Source organism: Cyanistes caeruleus, chromosome 10 (assembly GCF_971803275.1).
Source record: "Cyanistes caeruleus chromosome 10, bCyaCae1.hap1.1, whole genome shotgun sequence".
NCBI classification, from domain to species: domain Eukaryota; kingdom Metazoa; phylum Chordata; class Aves; order Passeriformes; family Paridae; genus Cyanistes; species Cyanistes caeruleus.
The window spans coordinates 301997-324015 of record NC_141710.1 but is presented as its reverse complement, the minus strand read 5'-3'; the positions used below and the strand labels follow the sequence as shown (position 1 = coordinate 324015).

Genomic DNA, 22019 nt, shown 5'->3' with positions numbered 1-22019 from the left:
TTTTTTTTTTTCTCTAGATGATCTGGAGCCCAACAGTCTGGCAGTTATTCCTGGGATGGGAATACCTGAACAGTTGAAAATAGCCATGGAGCAGGAGCAGATGGGTAAGTAATAGCTATGGGGAAGCATTCTCCTGAGCAATCCAGATACGGTGTGACTTCCTTTTCATTCTTTTCATATTCTTTGGGAACACAGGAGCTCTTTTCTAAAGTTCTGTGTTGTGCATGTTTGTCATGTAAAGAAGGATGAGCTGAAAACCTCTGTGGAAAAAAAAAAAAGGATCTTTCTGTAAGCTTGCATTGCTCTGACTGTTTGTTTCCCTGGTGCCAAAGGGAAAGATGAGTCCAATGACATTGAAATGACAATCCCAGGACTGGACTGGGGAATGGAGGAAGTAATGCAAAAGGACCAAAAGAAAGTGCCACAGAAAAAAGTTCCCTATGCAAAACCAATACCAGCACAGTTTCAGCAGGTAAGTAAGTACCTGATACACAGTGAACAGAACAAACTGTTCTTTTCCCAACTTCAAAAAGTGTGTGTCTTCTGAAGTGTTTTGGATTTTCAGTATCAGCTCTCCTGTATAAATACCCAGTGCAATTTACCACAGTAGCTAGTTTAATTACTATTTAAACATGAAATATTTGGTTAAATACCTTCTATCTTGTATCTGTACCTGGGAAGAAAACCAATTCAGCATTGTTTTTACTTTCAAGTATTCATACTACAGAATGTTTCAGCATATCCTTTCTCATTGCAGCAATGTGTTGCACACATGTTGTTCTACAGAATTAATCTTGTGTTTCCTAATCTTTATAGGCATGGATGCAAAATAAAGTTCCTTTGCCTCCCCCACCTGAGCCATTGAATGATAGAAAGGAGGATATTAAACTGGAGGAGAAAAAGAAATCACAGGCAGAGATTGAGCAAGAAATGGCAGCACTTCAGTACACAAACCCACAACTCCTGGAGGTATGTGTGGAAACACGGGGATTAACAAGTTTGCTTTAGTCCTTTCTGTGACAGATTTGGACTTCAGCACTAAAGTGAGCAGCTTCCTGCAGCAGTTTCACCAGTTTACCTTTTTACAAAAAGACATCTAATTGAACAGGATATTGCACTTAATGTGTGATGATGTGAGGCCCATACATCTCAGTTTACCAGTGGGTCTCTTCAGTTAGTGATTTCTTAATTACAAGAAAAGCATTCTTAAATTCCTATGAAATGGGATGACTGCTTCTGGTTTTTAGTTGTAACATACTTCTGTGCTTGGTTGATTTTCTGTGTCTCTTTTTTGGACAGCAACTGAAGATTGAGAGACTCGCACAAAAGCAAGCTGAGCAAGTACAGCCACCGCCCCCAGGAGGATCTCTTCATGGACCTCAGCCTTTCCCAGGGCAAGGCCCAATGTCACAGATGCCTCAAGGGTTTCAGCAGCCCCTTCCACCTCAGCAGATGCCAATGAATATGCCACAGATGGGACCTCCTGGTCCACAAGGACAGTTCAGACCTCCAGGACCCCAAGGACAAATAGGACCTCAAGGTCCATTACACCAAGGAGCTGGAGGTCCACAAGGGTTCATGGGACCACAAGGACCTCCAGGCCCCCAAGGGCCTCCACAAGGAATGCCACGGCCTCAGGATTTACACGGACATCAAGGAATGCAGAGACATCCGGGACCTCATGGGCCAATGGGGCCCCCAGGTCCACAGGGTAATGCTGGCCCACAGGGACACCTGGGACCACAGGGCCTGCCTGGGTCTCAGACTCATTTAGGACCACAGGGCCCACCTGGCCCACAAGGTCACTTGGGTCCTCAGGGTCCCCCTGGAGGTCAAGGAATGCAGGGGCCACCTGGTCCACGTGGAATGCAAGGACCTCTTCCCCACGGCATGCAAGGAGCTCCGGGATCTCAAGGGATGCAGGGCCCTATATCCCAAGGGCCTTTGATGGGACTTAATCCTAGAGGAATGCAGGGTCCACCAGGACCCAGAGATAACCAGGGACCTAATCCACAGGGGATGATGATGGGTCATCCACAAGAAATGAGAGGTCCTCATATACAAAGTGGTTTACTAGGACATGGTCCCCAGGAGATGCGGGGCCTTCAGGGACCCCCACCTCAAGGTTCAATGCTGGGACCGCCACAAGAAATGCGTGGGCCACCTGGTCCCCAGGGCCAGCAGGGACCTCCACAAGGCTCTTTGGTGGGGCCTCAAGGAAACATGCAAGGACCTCAGGGACAGCCGAACCCTTCGAGAGGGCCACACCCTTCCCAGGGCCCTCTGCCCTTCCAGCAGCAGAAAACACCTCTGTTGGGTGGTGGGCCTCGTCCCCCATTCAATCAGGTACGTGGTGGTCTTTGGAACAAGGGAACTTTTCAGAATGTGGGAATTAAAACTGTGCAATAGAAATGCACAGCAGGAGCTGAGAGAATGGAGGTTGGGTATCCCTTGCAGGACTGAGGCCTCAGGAAAATTGAAGTGATAATAAGAAGGGTTCTGTAGGTTGGAAACTGCAGAAGGTGTCCCTGCCCATGGCAGGGAGGTTGGAAATAATTGATCTTTAAGGTCACTTCCAACCCAAACTGTTCATGATTCAGGTAACTGTGGAAAAGGGATTATTTGGAACAGTAGTACAGAAACCAGTCTGCCATGAGTCTTAAGAGAAACTCCTTTTTTTTCCTTTTTTTTTTTAAAGACGTTGAACTGTCTTAAGTGGGGTATTTCCTGGGAAAACAAACAAGCACTAATAAAAGTCAAATTTAAAGAAACTGAACATAAGAAAAGTCATATGTATTAATTAAAACAAGGTATTGCCAACTCTCAGTTGTCCAGAGTAGTTAATCTGAACTACAGGATGAGTTGACCATAGATGTTGACACACACCTGGAATCAGCTTAGGTCTGGTTGCACTTAACACTTGATTTTTAAGTGCAGAGGGATACAGTAGGACACAGCACTTTGCATTTTCTGCTCTACTACACATCACACAGAGCTCTCTGTGGTTATTGCATCTCGTAAGTTTCTCTCTGGATAGTACCAGTTCTGTACTTTGTCTCAACTGTCTTCAGTTCTAGGTGAATTTTGAATGGAAAGTTTAGGAAAAAAAATCTACTTAATTGAAAAAAAAGAGAAGTGTGGTGTTTTTAAACCAGAATTGTCTCTTATAGACCTGCATTCAATAGTTTCAGTCAAAGCTTAGAGTACTTAGTGTGTAGTCCAGTACCAGTCACAGTGAGGAACTGAATATTCAAATGAGCTTTATCTCAGGGATTCCTTTTTAGATTGAAGCAGAGTAGCCCACAAGTTGTGGGTTAATTTGAATATTTTTTCCTTCCAAATCAATAATTCCCTCCAGAAGTTAATGTGCCACTGTTGCTGAGATCTCAAAAGTATCCATTTTACACAAACAAGTATTGGTTCCCCAGCGGTATAACTTAAACCAGCAGAATTGCTTCTTATTGCTATCCCAGGGAGACAAATTTTGCTTTGAGAATAATTACCATGTTTGTGGAGGCTGCCCTTGCACACTGTTTGGAATTCAGTAGGGTGTTTTTGACAGGTGGCTGGTTGGGTTTTTTTTGAATACTGCTATCTTAAAGGCTTTTACAGATACTAAAAATATGGCATAGTGAGGTGTTTTAGACCATTCTTCCTTCCTTGTGCACCTTTAGTGTGGTAATGGCTTTTAAAAATAAACATATTTGAAAATTCATGTCAGGTTTTGTTCCATTTTGCTTCTTTGTAATATGAATACAGCAGTAGTTCCTGTTTAAAAAGGCCCCATCTGTGATTTTTTTTAAAACAATAGACTTTAGTTTGTTTTGTGTTCTGGATTTGGCTTTCTTTTTCTGTAAGCTTGTACAAATCACTTCTCTTCCTTTTCAGTAGCAGAAGTGTGTGAATATCTGCTTTATCAAGGGCTTGTGACATTAATACAGAACAATTATAGATAATTTTAAGGGTTAATTCCCATGCTGCACTGGCTGTACACTGGAAGCAGAGATTTGCTGGGATGCACACGACTATTTTCAGCGTTTAGTAAAGTGCCTTTCTAAACTGCATATTTTCCAGTTCAAGCCCAGTTTAAGGCCTGGAATGAATTTTGAAATAAAAATCCCATGAAAATGCAGAGTTAGGGCTCTGCGTTCCCAGCTTGGCAAAGCACGGTTTGTTTGTTATCGAGGTTTCTGCTAAAGGAGAGTTATTTACTGAGTGCTAAAAACTGCTACTTTGGTTAAATACTTCCATAAATGGAAGAAATTCCATAAAAATTATTTTAAGTAAGCATCTGCTAAATATATGGGAAATCCAGGAATTCCAGCAAGGTTTTGGTCAGGAACAGCAGAATCACTGTGATAGCTGGCTCAGTCAGAGGATGGATTTGTTCTGGACTCAAGTCAACATTCCATCACTAGGAAGGTATTTTTGGGGATTTTGTTTTTTGGGGTTTTTTTATGGACATTAAGCCAGATCTTTTATTTTGCTTATTTTCCCAACATTCTTACAAAATTACTCAGTGCAAATATGAAGTTTGTAGTACATATATATTTGTGTGCTTTCTTGTGTTTATCACCTATATTGCAGTTGAATATAAATTTTTAATTTAAAACTATATTTCAAGATATGACAGGGTAAATGCACAAATGAAATTTTTGCTTCTCTGCAACCAGAAACAAAAAGGTAGTGTTTCTCCAAAATAAATTTAGAGCATTAAAACTATTTAACTTTGATTCATGGAGAAGTTAAGCTGTGTAATTATGACCCAGTGGTGTGCTGGAGTACAGATCTGTAAGTATTTCCAATCTGCAGTCTGGAAGGGTTTTAACAAGTCAGTGCAAAGGCTAAGTCTAAATCTTGCATTCTTACAGAATATTCATACTCAGAAAGAATATGGGCTTTTATCATCTTTGGCTGTAACAGGTAAAATGTGAATACTTGAAATGCTGTTTCCTATAAAAGGGTGTGTTTCTCAGTGACTGAAGCATTACTGATGTGAATGTCTGAAAACTGAGGCTGAAACCATTGGAACATGAGTTGTTTATGTTGTACAACCTATGCAGATGCAGACTTTATGGAAAGAAAATTGTTTTGCACTCTTAGAAAATTTTTTAATTACTCACACGTGGCAATTCACGTGGCTTTTCTTCTTACATGCTCACAGGATGGACAGAACCCAGGTCCTCCTCCGCTGATACCTGGCCTGGGACAGCAAGGAGGACAAGGTCGTCTGGGCCCTCACAACCAAGGACCTGGTCTTAATAAAGGTAATTAAACATAGTTTGTTTTCCTGTGAATCAGTCTCCTCAAAGAGGGGCTGTCCCAGTGCTGTGCATCCAGGGAGGAATGGCTGGAGCACAGTGCAGGGACTTGGCTGAGAGAAAAGCTTCCATAGGTGCGGGCTGGGATATACAGGAAAAATTTTCCCAGAAATATTGTTTAATGTGAAATGTATCCCATATGCTTTCTAGAACTGTGTGAACTAGAGCATACTGAATTTATTTAGAAATTATTACAGAAGCCTGCTGTGGTGGTTTTTTGTCCCTCAAGGTGATGCCCGTGGGCCACCCAACCATCACCTGGGCCCGCTGTCAGACAGACGGCACGAGCAGAACAGCAGCGGCCCCGAGCACGGGCCGGAGAGGGGCCTGTTCCGCGGGGGCCAGGACTGGAGTGATGGCAGGGACAGACGGGGACCTCACCCCGATTTCCACGATGACTTTGATCGACCAGACGACTTCCGTGATGATTTCCACCCAGATAAGAGATTCGGCCATCGATTACGAGAGTTCGAGGGGAGAGGAGGCCCACCATTGCAAGATGAGAAATGGAGACGAGGTGGACCTGGGCCTCCCTTTCCTCCTGATCACAGGGAATTTGAAGGAGGTGGTTCCAACCGTGGGCCTCCTGGTGCTTGGGAAGGACGGAGACCTTCAGATGACAGATATCCACGGGATCCGGAGGATCCTCGCTTCCGAGGAAGGCGAGATGAGAGGTAAGAATAAATCTGTTTCTCTTTCTTGGGTTAAAGGGTAAATGGAGGGAACTCTTTTATTCCTGGTTTCCTTTTCATTAAGGAGTCTATCTGTTTCAGATTTATAAACTGGAAACCAATAAGGAAATGAAAACTAATATACCTGAGTATAGAGTCCATAAAAATCATTCAGTAATAGAAGAAAACTTGAAAAATGGTCATTGTACACAGCAGCTTCCGTGTCTTTAAACAGTAAGTAAAGAGAAGGGGGAAAGTTTGTAGAGAAGATCCAGTGACACAGGATGAAGATCTGAGACCGTTTTGAAAATTGAGAGGAGACTTAAAGGTTAAAGTGACAAACTTTTGAACACTAGAAGTGGATTTTGAGATTCTGTCTCCAGTCACAAACTACAGCATGACTGTAGAGACTGTAGGATGAGATGCAATGCCCTTGTAAGGAGCTGGAACAGTGATCTGACTGCCAGATAAAGGGACAGAGTTACAGCATCTGTTGGACTGTTGAGACTATTTTTTCATGCATTTGCTTGTAGAAATTTTATTTCTGTTTCTGACTTATTTCTTAATGCCAAGTGAAGAACTCAAAAATAATCTGATTTACAGCAATGTCCTTGTCATTGCTCACAATCTCCAAATAGATCACAAAGGGATAAATTTGCTTTTAGTTACCAATGTAAATATGGAGGAATTAATGCTGTCTCTGAGATTAACTATCAGCAAAATTGCTCCACATTTATGTTAGTTTAATTGAATGAAATTTGGCCTCCAAGGTCTAAGTGTCTCACTGACCACCAACTCTCTATGTATAAGAACATGTGCTTGTACAAATATGCTGTGGTCTCCACATAATGTGAATTTTGTGTGTTTTAGTTGCCTTTTTAATAATTTTCTTACATTCCTTTTACTTTGCATCTATACAGCTCTTCTTTTAGCTATTTTCTACCTAGCTCTGTAAGATGTAACTTCCTTTTGTGTGAAGAGTATGAAAAGAAATGAACAGTAACTAAAAGAAGGTAACAATTAAAGCCATTTTTAAAAAGTAAAGCCAGATAAAATCCAGTTGGATGGTCCAGTGGTCCAATGGTCTGCATCACAGAACTCTAAAAGACACAGCAGACAAGACTTTTAGAAGCTCAGCAGAGATTTTTCAGATCTTACATTGAAAATGCTTAGGGACTGGAAAGTATTTTATTATGGTCCTGATTTTTAAAAAGTTTCAGGAAGGGAAACAAGAACCCTGTGACCTGTAAATCTGACTTTTGAACTAAGAGTATTCTATTTATCAGATTACAAGTGTTTGCCCAGAGAGTTTGAAATGAAATGGCACAGGGCTCTAAAAGGCTCTCACTGTGCTTGTAAATTTGATGATTTTCCTGGAATGAAAGTGAACTAGGTGCCATTTACTGCAGATGCTGTGGTGGACTTAATCCCAACCACTCCTTTAGCTGACTTGGTTTGAAATTGAGATCGTAACTGGTTTGATCAAGCATGAGAGGCAAATGTGTGTATGTGTGTTTCTCTCTAATTTCCCATCCTTCTCATCCCTGTCCTGTTCTTACTCTACTTGTGCATATCAATATGATGCTTCTACTGCAGAGACCTGCCTCTTCCTGCCTGCTAATCTGCACAGTGTGTAGTTGTGTACAGTAAGGTCCTAGGCCTCGGGGAAGAAGATGTGAGAGCAGTCAAACAGGAACTGAACCCGATGCAAGGCAGGGTTTTATGTGTGACTGATATGAAAAGGCAAATAAGGATATCCATAACACAATATTAGGAGCTGTGGCTGTGTCAGGCATAGGTATCGTAGATTTCAAAACTCAGCTGTATCCATGAGTTGCCTGAAATAGGAAAGGGCCTATTCCTGCAGCCCTGGGGCCTCGTGTTGAAAATCTTGGTCATTTCCAAGCTAAGTCAAATCACACCACATCAGTATTAAAGTGGGAGGCCCTCTAAGAAACCTCTAGAGGACTGTGCTGTTTCAAGGCTAAAAAATATTGCTCTGTGATTATTTGAACCATTTGTACCTGAAACTGTTGAGTTTGTTTTCCCAAACCATCCAGGTTAATGTAAATGGTTCATGGTCCATACAAAGCACTCCTCCATCCACTGTTGTACCTGTACAGGCACAGCAGCCTCCTCTCTGTATTGTGTTTGTTTTCTGGGAGGTGGAGACAGACCTATTGTTTTTTATTAAAAACAATGTAAAAGTTTAAAAATATTGTATTGTGTTATGACTACTGTTAAAATATTTAAATTTGTAATTAAAAGGTTAATGTTGTTAAAATTCTAAATAAAAGTATCTAAAGTTTTGCTTGTAATAGGATGCACTGTGTCGTTAATGAGCTGGGGAAGGGGATGCTGCACACAGCCAACACCATGGGAATACTGCGGTGCTTCCAGTTCATCCAGTGTGGAACTGGGAACAGTGGGGAGGTGGGAGGCATCTGTGACTGGGCAGGGAGTGCTCCACACCGTGTGCTGTCACTGAGGGTGGGCAGAGTAGCGTGGGGTGGCACGGTGGGGACACCGGAGTGCCCACACCACCCGAACACCTCAGCCGGGCTGTGCCTGCGTCCTCTGCAGCGCAGTCCTCACAGAGCAGGGCTGTGCTTTGCAAACACTCCAGGTGTTTGAACAGCTTCTGTCAGGAACAGAACTACTAGTTATTCACACAGCCAGCTGCAGGCTTACCTGACATGGCACTGACAGCTCAGGAAGAGCCATTCTCCTCTCTGAAGAGCTCTCAGAGTCCCCCACTGCAGTGCTGGAGGAGCTGTACTCAGTTAAGATACAGTGCAGAACCCAATCGTAGCAAATTCCATTGGTACTTACAGACAGCAGTTATCAACTTCAGGGTCATAATTACATTTTGCAACACAAAATTCATTACTGCAGTTGGATAAAGTACTCTTCAGGTTGCAGAATGCCACTGTGCACTGTTCAGCCACCTCTGTGCCTACAGATCCAAGGGCAGCCTAGATGCTTTTGCTAAAATTGTAAACTTCAAAGAATGGAATGAAAAGGAAAATTGTCTGGCAAAAGAATCATAGAATTAATAGGAATGAGATCCTGTACTGTTTTGTTATAGCCACGACTCTCATTGCTTCTATGTTTTGTTTGTTTTATGATGGAAATGGAAAGGGAAGGGGAATGTAAGACCATCAGAATTAAGTGGAATTCACTTATACTTTTCCTTGCCTTACCTCACCTTGTATCTATCATCGCTCATTGATTGTTTTTCCCACCTTTTCATTAAATTAATGCAGTATGTTTAATAATATTTTTCTTGTATGAAAAGCCAACATAATCAGTGGAAGGAAATATGAAAGGAAGATTACAGAGCTTACTATCAAAGTGCTCAAAGGCAGAAATGAGCACTTTCCCACCTACAAATTCTGTTCTAGTAACTGTATGTGCTGTAGCATTAAGTGAAAACAGTTCAGAAATTAGTTGATAATTAAACTGAAGCTGACTCAGTGATGCCTAAAAACAACATTTGTATCATGTTCTTTCTTGTAGCTTCCGAAGAGGAGGACCCTCAAGACATGAGGGCCGGGGACCCAGGGGCAGAGATGGCTTTCCTGGCCCTGAAGATTTTGGGCCAGATGATGCTTTTGACTCTCCAGATGAAAACTCTAGAGGAAGGGATCACGGTGCTCGGGGGCGAGGTCGAGGTGCTCTGAGAGGTAAGGGGAATGTTCTTCATGCAGAAAGGCAAGGGTGAGGAAGGAAAGGCATTTTCTTGGGCAGACATCATTATTTTCATGAATACAATGTCTCTTCTCACTCCTGTCCCCTGCTTCTCTCACTGCTCAGGAGCTCGGAAGGGTTTGCTTCCTACTCCAGATGAATTCCCACGCTTTGAAGGAGGGCGGAAGGAATCCTGGGATGGAAACAGAGAACCAGGTAAAAATTTGGTGAAGTTTGTAGACTTCTACAATATAATAACTTAAACAAGAAATTTTTAAAATCATGTCTTGTACCTCATATGTTTGTTACCAGCATTTTACCATGAGATAAACCAAATGCAGTTCTTTGGTCTTTTAAATTTAGGAAAAAAGAACTATACAGAATTTAACTGAATATGGCTGTCTTACTGAAAAAAAAGTGACTGTGGCCTCAAAGCCTTGATTTTCAGTTGTGTTCTTGTACAGTCCACAACTGCCTGGGCACTTGTCACCTCTGGATGATTGAATCACATGTCAGAGGGGTTTTTTTAAAATATGTATATGAATGCCAACAGTAATCTTTCTCTGGGTTGGTATCATTTCAGCTGCAATGTCTGACAGCTTATATCTGCAGTTGTGTTACTAAAGGCAATCCCATTTGGGGCAAGACAGAGCTGTAGAATGTCAGGGAAAACAAAGCACAAATGAAACATGAATAAATGAAGATGTGATTGTCTCTAAAATATATGGAATAGTATTTTATACTGGAAAGAACACTACATCTGCCACACTTTTCTTTCCCATCATCTTTAAAATCTGTTTTACCTTTAGCTTTTTTACTGAAAAATGTGAGGGAGGAGAAATTTTACATAATTTTAATTTCAAATTGTGTGCCAAACAGTGTGGGTAGTTTGTAAATTTATGTGGCTGCCTTCAAAAAGAAGGAATAATGATCCAATGAACATTACTTATCCTGTGTTTTCATGCACAGGTCCTCGTCCAGATCACCCTCCTCATGATGGGCACTCTCCAGCCAACAGAGAACGTTCCTCTTCACTCCAGGGCATGGACATGGCCTCACTGCCACCACGAAAACGTCCCTGGCATGATGGACCAGGAACCTCTGACCACAGAGACATGGATGCTCCAGGTGGACCTCCAGAGGAGAGGGGCAAAGGTAAAAAGCCCCTTTGACTGAAACCCTTAAGTAACACTGGCATGTGTTTTCAGCATTACGTTTATCCAGAACTTCTCTGTTCAGAGGGGATAAAGCTGAGCTGGTAAATATCTGATTTTACCAGCTGGGAAGCTAAGGACCAGTCTTACAGGAATATAACAACAGAGGAATTTTCAAACATCAAATCCAAATCTTGTCTCCAGCATCACAGAATCCCCTTCTTTATTGCCCTGTTCAAAAGTAGTTGGTTTTTGGTTCCTTGTTACTCCAGCTGGAAATCTCATTAAGAGCATTTTTCCCCTCATTTTTAGAACAGTTGTTTATTAATATTAATGCTTGTGATCTTATCCTTTAACTCAAATATAGGAACAGTGAGCCTGGAGTGATGTGTCCCTAATGTGCTCTCTAAACCTCTGAAGATCTGACTTACTAAAATATTATTTTTATATTTAATGGCTGTCTAGTTACCTTTTGTAACTCTCTAATTGCTTTAAGAATGGTACAAACTTATGATATACACAACATCCACGGACAGACCTCTAAAAATTAATTGCAGTAGAGTATGCTTAAACAAAAAAAGGAGGCCAAATGTTTTTCCCTTGATCTATGCTTATCATTCACTAATTTCATTTGATGTCTTGTGTTGTAATTAAGTTGAATGCTGGTTCCTGTAAGACTGAATGCCACCTCTGATTGCACTGAACTCCACCAGTTCCAGCATGAACCAGCTGTTCTCCAAGTCAGAGCTCTGACTCCAAGTCAGAGTTCTTTCTAGAATCTGTATCTTCACTATCCTTGTTACTGTGTATGTGTTATTTTGAGTTTTAAATTATCATTTTTTAAATTTAATGAGGTAACTAGGAAATGCACACACTATTTAAGATGTGGTGTAACCATAGGTTTCTACAGTTCTCTTGGATTTGTTCCACTTTCTCCATTCTTTTCTAATAGTTGGTATTGTAGTTCCCTCTAAGTGTGCACATACTACTGTAACCCACATAACACATTCTTTTGGAGTCAGTCCTATTAGCATCACACCAGTTCTTGATCCTATTTCTTACAGAACTCAGGACTTCTGTTCTCTTGTGTAAATATTGTCTTTCTTTAATGTCCTCACATTGACTACCCACTGTCAGGAAGTGATCAGTGACAAACATCCATCTCATTTGCTTCCAGATGCTGAGCTGGCAGCCTGCAGCTGAATTTGTTGTTGTTAGACTGCACAGCTTTGTCTCTGATGCCACTGAACACTGAACCCCATCCCACTTCTCTCACCATTGTCCCAAAGCTCATTCAGTTTTAACTGCATGTCACTCCTCTGCATGGACTTCACTCCCAGCATAGCATTAACAGTAGGTTTTATCATTCCTTCAGAGATACTTTGAATAAAACTGCTGATAAATTTCTCTACCAGTATTTTTCCATCCATATCCATGTGCTGTAGTTCTCAATTTAGCCAGCATCTATCAAATCTGTAAAGATTCCTTTCCCAGTTTCAGTAGTGCTTACTGAGAAGAGTAGTGATAACTCTATCAGATTCCATTTAAGTCAAAACAATTGTGCAGGCACAAGTGAGGTAATTAACTCACAATGTGCTAAAGGAAGTTTAGAATGATGGCAGAAAGCATGATAAACAAACCATGAACAATACACTTTCATATGTGGGCTATGTCACCTTCAATTGTATTGGTAAAATCATTTTAAGATTAAATCTTCATGAATATTTCTGTGAAACAATTTGGTGACTGTTTTACATGGAACCAACCACAATCAACCAAAATCACTCTTGCTAAAGTGCAGCAAAAATACCTGAATTTAGCTGTAGTATGTGTCCTTAAATCAAGGTTATCACTGACTTTGTTTTCTCAAAATACTGCTTCTTATTTTAGGCTAATGAATTGGGTAGGGTTTTTTTTAATGTTCATATCAAATGTGTCAAAACCAAAAAGGTATGTGAGAGCTGGAAAATTCTATTCCTGGCAGTAAGAGCTTGAGTAGTTTTTGTTCCTGGTTAGTAGTAAAATAAAACATTTTTTCATTAGTTTTAGCAAAACATGGAACAAAACAGTAATGTTACTCGTGATCTTCACCATCAGCCTCAACTGTCTCAATTTGTCAACAATGCAATGTCTTTGTTTAGGATTAAAAAAAAAAAAAAGTATTTTGCAATAAAAACATAGAACCACAGGTAGTGTTGAAACACAAGAACTGGCAGTTTGGAGAAAAAGCTGTCACTATTCTGACTTCATTTCAGTGACTGCTGACAGTAAAAATATAAGCTCCTTTAATTCCCAAGGAATTGCTTGATTGTTGTCTGTTTTCTGAACTGTAATGGAGGCACTAAATCTGTATAAGAAGATTGCACTGAGGGAGGAGACATAAAATTGCAGGTCTCAGCTACAGCTGCTTTATGAATGATGACACCACAGTAGAAGCAGCTCAATATATGGCATGTCTAAGAAGGGACTCAGCTCAAACTCACACCAGTAACTGGTTGTGCTTCCTTTGCAGGACGAGGAAATTCAGGACCTTCACAGAGAGCTCCAAAATCTGGGAGGGCCAGTTCTCTAGATGGAGACCACCACGACGCATTCCACAGGGATGAAGCCTTTGGCGGAGGCCCCGGGGGAGTCAGTAACGCTCCTCGAGGAGGAAGGAGTGGCAGCAATTGGGGAAGAGGAAATAACATGAACTCTGGCCAGTCCCGGAGAGGAGGATCTCGGGGCGGACGGGGCCGATAGAAGAGGCTTTGACTGGGTCATGCCCAGTCCTTGTGGGACAATATTTAAATGGACTGCTACTCTGGACTCAGTCACATGCAATGCCACGAACCTGGATTCTTGTCACCTGCAATGCCACGAGCCTGGATTCTTAACTGGGATAACTGAATGTGCATTAGTTCCTAAAAAGGGTCTTTCTTTTCCCAAATCAGTCACTTGCCTCTAGCTGCAATACTGTAGCTAGCTTTGTTTCTTTCCACTCCCATTCCCCTCACTTTCTTGTTTTGTCAAGAGCTGGAATTTCTTTTAAGTGTTGTGGAACATGGAGCATCTCCATAGATTTCAGTTCACTTCCAGACAGAAACTTGTTTCTATATGTACAGTTTGTCAAAGAGTTACGTTGGTTTTGTATGAATACAGAATGTAATTTGCGCAAAAATTAACCAAAAAACCAACAGTGTGTGATTCTTTACTCACCTATTACTACAGAGGGTTGTATTTAGGCAAACTTGTATTTCAGATGGGGCAACAGTACTACCTCCTGCAATCTCAGCCATTTAAAATACTGAGAGCCGATTCCTAGTTTTTAGATTTATCATGTGTAGAGAAGTTTCATTTTCACCTTTAGCCACAGCTGTCTACAGGTTACAATGGTGCTGATGTTAAAATTCCAAAATGCAGGCAATCACCACTGCTTGCTAGTCTGCCAACCTGAAACAGAAAAGAGTGGAATAGTGTTTAGAACAAGTTGTCAAAGACAGCGTGAGTTACATAACCTGGATCGCAAGACAGACATCACAGCAAAGACTGGCATTCTACACTTCAGCTAGGTGAGCCACAGATTTTTGTTCAAAACAGCATCCGTTTATAGAAATTGAGAAAGAAAGCTTAGCATCTTGATTGGCATGTTTTACAGCAGCTGTGTGACACATTGTTTAAAGCTATGGGTGTTCAGCAGAGTCTAGTGCATTAATTGCTGAAGTGCAATTCATCATTTCCATAATAAGTTTTTTAAGTGTCTTTGTCTTTAGGATATTGTTACCAGATTTTACTAAAGGAGGGAAATGAGGAGGAGGGGTTATTCCCATTTCCCACATTTCATAATAAAGCTGTTTACCAACCATGAATTTGTTTTCCCCATAAATCATTATTAATCATCTCTAGCCACCAGGTTATCGAAAGACTCCTTTAATACCTAAAGTATTAAACAGAGAAAATGTCATCACATAAGTAATTGTTCTAGAGATACTCCTCAGGAAGGTCCTATATTAAAAGTAGAGCACATAATGAAAAATCACTACCAGGTTTCCCTCTCTCCTGCCTTGCATTTCAGGTTATAATCAGGCTGAGACTTAGTTCTAGAGGCTGCTGCGACCCAGTAACATGGCAGCTGGTGCATCTTCTCATAGGCAGGTTTACTAAGGACTGGCTCAAGTCCTGATGTCCCATCTTACTTAAAGACATCAAAGCACAGATGCTTAACTGTTGTTCTTTTGGTTCAGTCAATCACAAGTACCTTTTTTACTTGGTTTTTAATTTGTGGTGTATAAAAATACATTTGAAAATTGTAACTGATCATGAGCCTATAAAATCCTTGTCATGGGGCTTAGAAGAGACAGAATGACCTTAAAGGAATGAACAAGAAACAGCTGAGATGCATCTGATGTGACACAGTTTGTCTTTTGAGAAAAAATGCTTTTTAGTTCTATCTGAAGGACTTCAGGCACTTTGGGTATATGTCTGGCAGTCAGGACTAGTTTTCATGCCTAATGATTTAATCATTGGCGAAGAGGAAATCTTGCCCTCTTTATTTAGCAAGTCCTATATATGTTTAAGGGGCTAAAAGACGTCTAATACTTGGAATATATGAGTTAGAGGATGAGCTTTAGGCTTTAATTAAACCACAGTCCTCTACCAAAATAAGTTTAAGTGTACCTAACACTAAGAGAAAACCCAGCTTTATCTACACAACTGTATTTCCACTGATGATTGGTTAATTCCTTAACTATTATGGTAGTGTTTAGTAATATCCTTCAAGGGGCAGCTTTTAAATTGAGTTTTGAAGTATTTCACAATCATATGCTCAAAAAGTCCTAAGAAAATTTGATAATTAGATCTATTTTCTACAAAATCTTAAAAGGTAACAGCATAGCAGAAGAGACAGAAACAGCTTCCCAGTCTGTGATACCATGAGCCACTATTGCTGGGAAATGGGCACAGTTATTTAATGGGAATATACTTCTGTATTCCTCAGGTCATGTTCTTTTACCAGTGCTGAGACAGACTCTTATGCTCTACCTGTTAGTTCAGAGGTTGCCTCAGATTTAATTTCACACTGCTGTTAGGAATAAAATTTTAAAACCAGAGAGCTAATTTAATGCTATTCTGATAGCTCTGATCTACATTCTTAATGGAAAAAAGTGACCATTAGTGAAATGTCTATACTGACAACTGGACACAAATAGTTTTATTAAAGCAATCTATGTACACTTAAGTACCGCCTTTAACAATTTCAGTTTGATGCAGAAAAATATTTGGTGAATATGTTAAAACTAATAGTGATAGCAGGTAAGTATTGCAGTGGCTTTATTTTCTCCAAAAGGCACAAATGCTCAGTGAGATACTCACTGGTGGCTCTGTGCAGGTGAGGGCCCGTTGTCCCATTTCCTTGCAGCAGTCCAGTCAGTACACAGCCCAAACTGGAGCACCCAGCTCTGTCAGCCTGAACTCAGCACCCTCCTAAGGCAGGCTCGGTTTCTGCACTGAAGCAGAGCTCCAGTTACTGGCAAATCTATTTTTGAAGGTCATGCTGTGACAAGTAAGCAAGTCCTGCCCAAGTTCAGAGAGCAATACATATACACAAAAGTAAAGTTCTGAGAGCTGAAGCTCCTCTTTTAAAGCCCAGTTTGGTCCCTTAAGAGCCGCTGTAAGGCAGCAGTGCCTGCCAATGCTCTTAGCCAACATTAGCTCTTTGCATCCTCTCATCATCATGCAGGAACACCCCCTCCCCTTACAATTATGGGCAGTGTTTGTGATCCACAACCCGAGGAAAGTTTTTTTCACTTACTGGATGGTTATTTTAAAGCTGCTTTTTAGAAAGAAATGCAGTTCAGTGGCCACAGTCTTCATATTCACCACTGGTCTGAGGTGACAGCAAAAACAGTATGTGTTCATAGTGTAGGGGTCAGCACAAAATGAGGTAATACCAGTTAATTTTTCAATGTTCTCCCCCAGACTCGATCGCATTTTGCTAAATCATCTTCGTGTACTAGCATCCGTCAGCTTCGCGCTCCTCAGCTGCTCCTCAGTCACGGGCAAGTCCATAATGACACCGCATCGGCTCCGATCTCGGTCTGCAGCAGCCGCTGCAGCAGCCGCAGGGTCCCACGCTGGAGGTAGAAGCGAGATGCTGTCAGCTCCCCACCCAGAGGTGGAGCGATGCCAAGGCACGGCTGTGGAGCCGACAGCGCTGTAAGGCAAATAACGAGCTCGGGGGCGGCTCGGCAGGCTGACCCCGCACACAGCACCTACAGCTAAGCATCACCGGGGCCGCTCCGGGCCGCCAGCCCTGCTGCTGCTTCTCGGGCGCTGGCGAGGAAAACGTGTCAGGACGTGGAGGAGGCGAAGAGAAGCGGCGTCCCCCGTCCCGGAGCCGGCTCACGGTCCGTGTGCGAGGGACTCCAGCGGGGACACGGCCGCTCCTCCTCCGGTGCGGCCGCACAGCCGAGCTCACCGCGGCGCCCGGGCCGGTCTCACAGAGGCAGCGCCTTGCCTCGGCCGCACACCGCGGCGCGGAGCAGCCCGCTGAGGCGGCGCAGGCCGGCGGCACCGCCGGGTAGCGCGGCCAGGAGCGCGGCGGCTGCGGTGCCGAGCTGCGCGGCGGCGCCCAGCACGGTAAGCGCGGTGCTGCGCAGCACCAGCGCGGCGTACAGCGTCCCGAGCAGCGTCCCGAGGTACAGCAGCGCCCCGCGGCCGGGCTCTCGCAGCAGCCGGGCGGGCCCGCGTAGCAGCGCGGCGGCGCCCAGCGCACAGAGCGAGCCGAGCGACCAGAGCAGCGCGAACTTGCGGGCGCGCAGCAGCAGCAGCGGCACGCACAGCCCGGCCAGCCCGAAGCACAGCGCGGCTAGAAGCACGCACAGCCCGCTGCCCGCCAGCCGCTGCCAGCGCGACAGCCCCGGCAGCCACGGGTCCTCCTCTCCCGTCCAAGGCCACACCGTGGCGCCCGGGGGAGCGCCCGACGGGAACGGGTTCAGCGCCCCCAGCCAGGCCCGCAGTCCGCCGCCGTCCCCCGCTTCCTCCTGCGAGCCGCCGGCGGTCAGCGGTGCGGGGACCGCGCTGGGGCCGGTGGCGGCGGTAGCAGCCTTGGATTGCGCGAGGTACTCGTGCAGCTGCCGGCCCAGGTCCGCCATGGCGGGGACGGCACCGGGCGCTAGAACGCTGCCTCCGCCCTCCCCGGCGCTGCCATTTTCCCAAGCAGGGGCCACATCCGGGGCACGGCAGAACGGGCGGCCACGGGCCGCACAGAGAGGCGCGCATGCGCTGCGGAGCGTGAGGCGCGAAGAACGCGCGCGGGGAGCGTGAGGGCTGCGCTGGCTGAGGAGGGATGAGGCAGTGCGGGCGTTGTACGGAGCTTCTGGGGGCTGAGAGGTCTGGCAAAACTGAGAGGGCTATGGGGACAAGGAGATCTCTGAAGTCTGTGAGGATTGGGAAGGCTGTGAGTGGTATGGTGGCTGTAAGGGCTGTCTGGGGCTACGGGATCTCTGAGGGCTGTGTGGGTTGTGAAGGGCTATAAGCCTATCAGTGATTGACAGGCAGGACTAAAAGTGATTGACAGGTGGGATCAGCCCAGGAGATGGATTGACAGGGGGTACTTAGAGTGATTAAGATGTGGAGTGATCCGCTCAGACTGACTGATAGGGCCAAGAATGATGAGGGGCGGGTCAGCCTCGCAGTGATTACAGGCAGGGCCATGGGAATGCCTCTCACCTGTGGGGCTCCAGACTTTCCTTCCTGTGGAAAAGAGTTATCCTTTGTAGCTAGCTTCCATGGCTGAAATTGAGATTCTGCCTCCCAAAACTGTGCACATCTGAGGAATATTCCCAGACAAAAGCTGCCAGACTGATGGGTCTCCCTGGTCGTGACTTCCCAGGGATGGCCTCAGCTGCCCCTAGAGACACTGGGACAAAGACTTTTCTTCTTGTGGAACAGAGCTGTCCTGCCTGGCCAGGCAGCTGGGGCCAAACTGGGATTCCACCTCCTAAAACTGCCAACATCCAGGGATTGCTCCCAAATGCAAGCTGCCAGGAGAGACCTGGCTGGCCTCCCAGAGGCCACCATTCAGCTGTTCCCAAGGCACTGGGGCACTGGGCTGTCCTTCCTGTGGAAAAGTGCCATCCTTTGCAGCCAGGTACCTGTAGCCAAAATTGGGATTCTGGCCTTCTAAAACTCAGAACTTCCTTGGATTGCTCCCAGGTGAAAGCTGCCAGGACTGTCAGCTCTGAATGGCCTTGTGGGGCTGACTCTCAGCTGCCCCACAGACACTGCCAGGCTTTCCTTCCTGTGGAAAAGGGCAGTCCTTTACATCCAGGCATCCAGGGCTGAAGGTGGGATTCAACTCCCATATCAGCGCATCTTGCCGCATGTAAGAGCTTCTCTGTTGCTTGTTAACTGGTCAGATGAACAGGACAAGCTTGTACCATGTACCAAGTCTTGTACCATGGGGTTAAGACTGGTCTGACATCTGGAAGATAAAGCTGGATTTCTGACTGACAGACACCTCACTTTATAAAAGCTACATCAAAGTTTGACAAAGCAGAAAATTTTCATACTTTTCTTGGAAATGTGTAGAGTTTCTCCCATGAGCAGGGCTGCCTGCTTCACAGTTACTTCCCTGAAGGTTAAGTGAAAGGAATCTGTGTACATTATTATCATTTCAGTGGTCAGTTACATTTGACTCAATCAATACTATTTCTTTTGCTAGGTTTAATATAGGTACCTTGATATCCTGCACTGTTTTGTGTTATGCTGTAATCTACTAGTACTACTTTAGAGTACCAAAAATTGCTCCCAGACAAAAGTTGCCAGGACATATGAGTCCCACTTCCCGTGAGCTGCCTGTCATCTGCATCTGAAAATCTGGGGCTGTGAGATTTCCTTCCCATGGAGAAAAGTATTCTTTTTTTTTTTTTTTTTTTTTTTTTTATTCTTCCAGGAGACCATTGCCAAAATTTGGATTGCACCTCCAAAATTCAGTATATATCCAAGAATTATTCCCAGATGAAACTTCCCAGGACAGACGAGTCTGGCTGGCATTGGCCTCCCTTTGGCCACCTCTAAAGTACACCTGACACACTGGGGCTGTAAGCTTTCCTTACTATGGAAATGCGCTGTCATTCTCATCTAGGAGTCCATGGTAGAAATTCTGAATCCTCCTGTACATCCAAGGATTTCTCCCAGACAAAAGCTGCTGGGACAGATGAGTCTCCCTGGGCTTTTCCTCCCCTGGGCCACTTCTGACCTGCACATAAAGTGCAGGTGTGCTTATGTGCTTTCCTTCCTATGGAAATTAACTGTAATTCCCATCCAGGATTCCGTGCTGGAAATTTGATTTTCACCTCCAGAAGTGCAGTGTGCTGGACTGCTTCTGTGCTGATACATTGTTCTGTACCACAGCAAATTGGCATTTCAGACTCCAGGAGACTGCAAGCGTGTGATGCTACATAAGGCTGCGAATTAACCTGCAGAACACCATGGTTGTGTGCCAAGTTTAAAGGCTGTAAGAGGAGAGTGACTGCCACATGATTGCCTTCCAAATTCCAGTTACCAGTCGGAAGGGGAAGGTCAGCGAACACTATCTGTGCTGGCACATGTTCCCATTCCAGACTTATGCTGAAACAATTCTGTTTAACTTTAGATTCTGAGACTCAGCAAATATTACGGTAGAAAGCACTGAGAAGAAAAGTGCAATATTGCACCGGTGTGTTTGGTGTGGCTTACATGATGCAAGAGGAAGATGCAGAGCAGCACTGGTTCAGCAAGCTGTTGCTGTCTCAACATTTAATTTACATCCTGTGAAAAACAACCACACCCTGGAGTCATGAATTTTCCTGCTCAGATGCATGTATCATCACATTCACTCTCCAAAACCCAGCTTCAAAACTAAACATGTCCAGCATGTAACTTTATTAATCTGTTTCTTTCTCTCTTTGATTCTGCTGTGCTTCTTCTCACACGTGGATTTCCCGGTCTCCTCTGAGCTGGGCTCCTTCGGGATACTCCTTCAACGGGGAGTTTTGTTTATCTCAGTCCTCTGGGTCAGGACACAAACTCCAAAGCTCGTTAGGATCTTGTTTCTCCTGTTTATTAGGATGTTATCACAAAACTTGGCAGGTCTCTCCAGACTTTCTGCACAAGTTTAATTCACTGCAGTCTGGCACATTTTGGCTCTGATGGCACAAAATGGCCCTGAACTGTGCAGCCTTTTTATCTTTATACTTATTCTTATCCAATTAACAGTAGACACGTATATTATTTTTCTTAATGACCCAATGACCCATCACCTGTGTGCTGCATTGCAGCATTTTCTATCCAATCACTACTACCAAAAAACCTCTAGAAGAAGAACATGAAGAAGAAAGAAGGAAAAGAGACAACACCCTAAATCCTCCACTTTGTCTTCAGCTTTCTATACTAGCTTAAACTCTAAACTTTAACTTTTTCACCCAGTGACTTAAGAAAACTCTCTAATCTACACGCTCACACTTTTAGCTTTTCTAACTTTAACAGTTGTTTTCATGTAACACCATGAAAAAATTCCCATGAATTTCATGTTATATGAAATTCAGTGTTCTCCTGGATCTCAGATCTAGGCATCAGAGACAAGGGCACACACTCTGTGTCTCAGACTCCAACGCAGCAGTGGTTCTCCTGCTGTAGCTTCTAAAACAAAAAATAAGCACAAGCCTTCCTTTTCCCGTTGCAGTCTCTCAGAGTCCAGTTACAGAACTAAGAACGTTCAGCAGTTGGTCCCCCTGAAAAGGTTCTAGAGAAGAAAGAGGCCATGCTGGAATTCGCTTTCTTTTTGCAGCTTATAAACTGCCCAGCCAACAGTGAGAAGATTCATTTTCCTTCCCAGTTATATGCAGGATCACATTCTTTCAGTCCCGAAGATTCAGGATCCACAACGGAACCCCTACACCAACTGCTCCCACACTAATAGTGCCAGGACAGAAAGGGCGTGACTTTCACCTGGGCACTGTGAGGGCTCACAAAACACACCACACGATGGCGGTGTGCACTTGCAAAAGAAGGAAATGCACCTTGAGTAGCTCTAAACCGCTCAAAATGCAGATCCGAGTTCAAAACGTCACTGCTGTCAAATAAACTGTCAGGACAGAAAGGTTTTATTGACCTTCTCTTTCCAAGAACAAACTCCTATTTGCACCACACTCAAAACGAACTCC

The 22019-nt window shown here is 43.9% G+C and overlaps 2 protein-coding genes across 10 annotated transcripts in view; one reads left to right on the top strand and one right to left on the bottom strand.

Moving 5' to 3' along the window:
- Positions 1-14684, top strand: part of WDR33 (WD repeat domain 33) — a 68994-nt gene extending 54310 nt beyond the window's left edge. Inside the window, exons 13-22 of the mRNA XM_086843325.1 lie at positions 18-104; positions 333-472; positions 817-969; positions 1300-2346; positions 5165-5267; positions 5551-5995; positions 9512-9678; positions 9809-9898; positions 10652-10837; positions 13349-14684. Coding sequence (XP_086699451.1) covers positions 18-104; positions 333-472; positions 817-969; positions 1300-2346; positions 5165-5267; positions 5551-5995; positions 9512-9678; positions 9809-9898; positions 10652-10837; positions 13349-13578 — 2648 coding nt within the window. The 3' untranslated portion in view covers positions 13579-14684. The remainder of the gene's footprint in view (positions 1-17; positions 105-332; positions 473-816; positions 970-1299; positions 2347-5164; positions 5268-5550; positions 5996-9511; positions 9679-9808; positions 9899-10651; positions 10838-13348) is intronic.
- On the bottom strand, positions 9239-18078 carry SFT2D3 (SFT2 domain containing 3). Of its 9 annotated transcripts, XM_086843318.1 has the most exons (5): positions 17089-18078; positions 16625-16946; positions 16186-16319; positions 14035-14268; positions 9239-9875 (listed from the first exon to the last, which is right to left on the bottom strand). In XM_086843318.1, the coding sequence occupies exon 1, from the start codon at positions 17964-17966 to the stop codon at positions 17310-17312; it is 657 nt and encodes a 218-aa protein (XP_086699444.1). In that variant the 5' UTR covers positions 17967-18078; the 3' UTR covers positions 9239-9875; positions 14035-14268; positions 16186-16319; positions 16625-16946; positions 17089-17309. The 9 variants fall into 9 exon arrangements, with proteins under 9 accessions (XP_086699444.1, XP_086699442.1, XP_086699446.1 ...); XM_086843316.1 differs by having other exon boundaries at positions 16625-18078; XM_086843320.1 differs by having other exon boundaries at positions 14180-14268; positions 16625-18078.
- Positions 18079-22019: the final 3941 nt, after the last annotated feature.

What these genes read in the sequence shown, in the direction of transcription:
- SFT2D3 (XM_086843314.1), bottom strand. Translation starts at nt 17,966, where the DNA reads ATGGCGGACCTGGGCCGGCAGCTGCACGAGTACCTCGCGCAATCCAAG.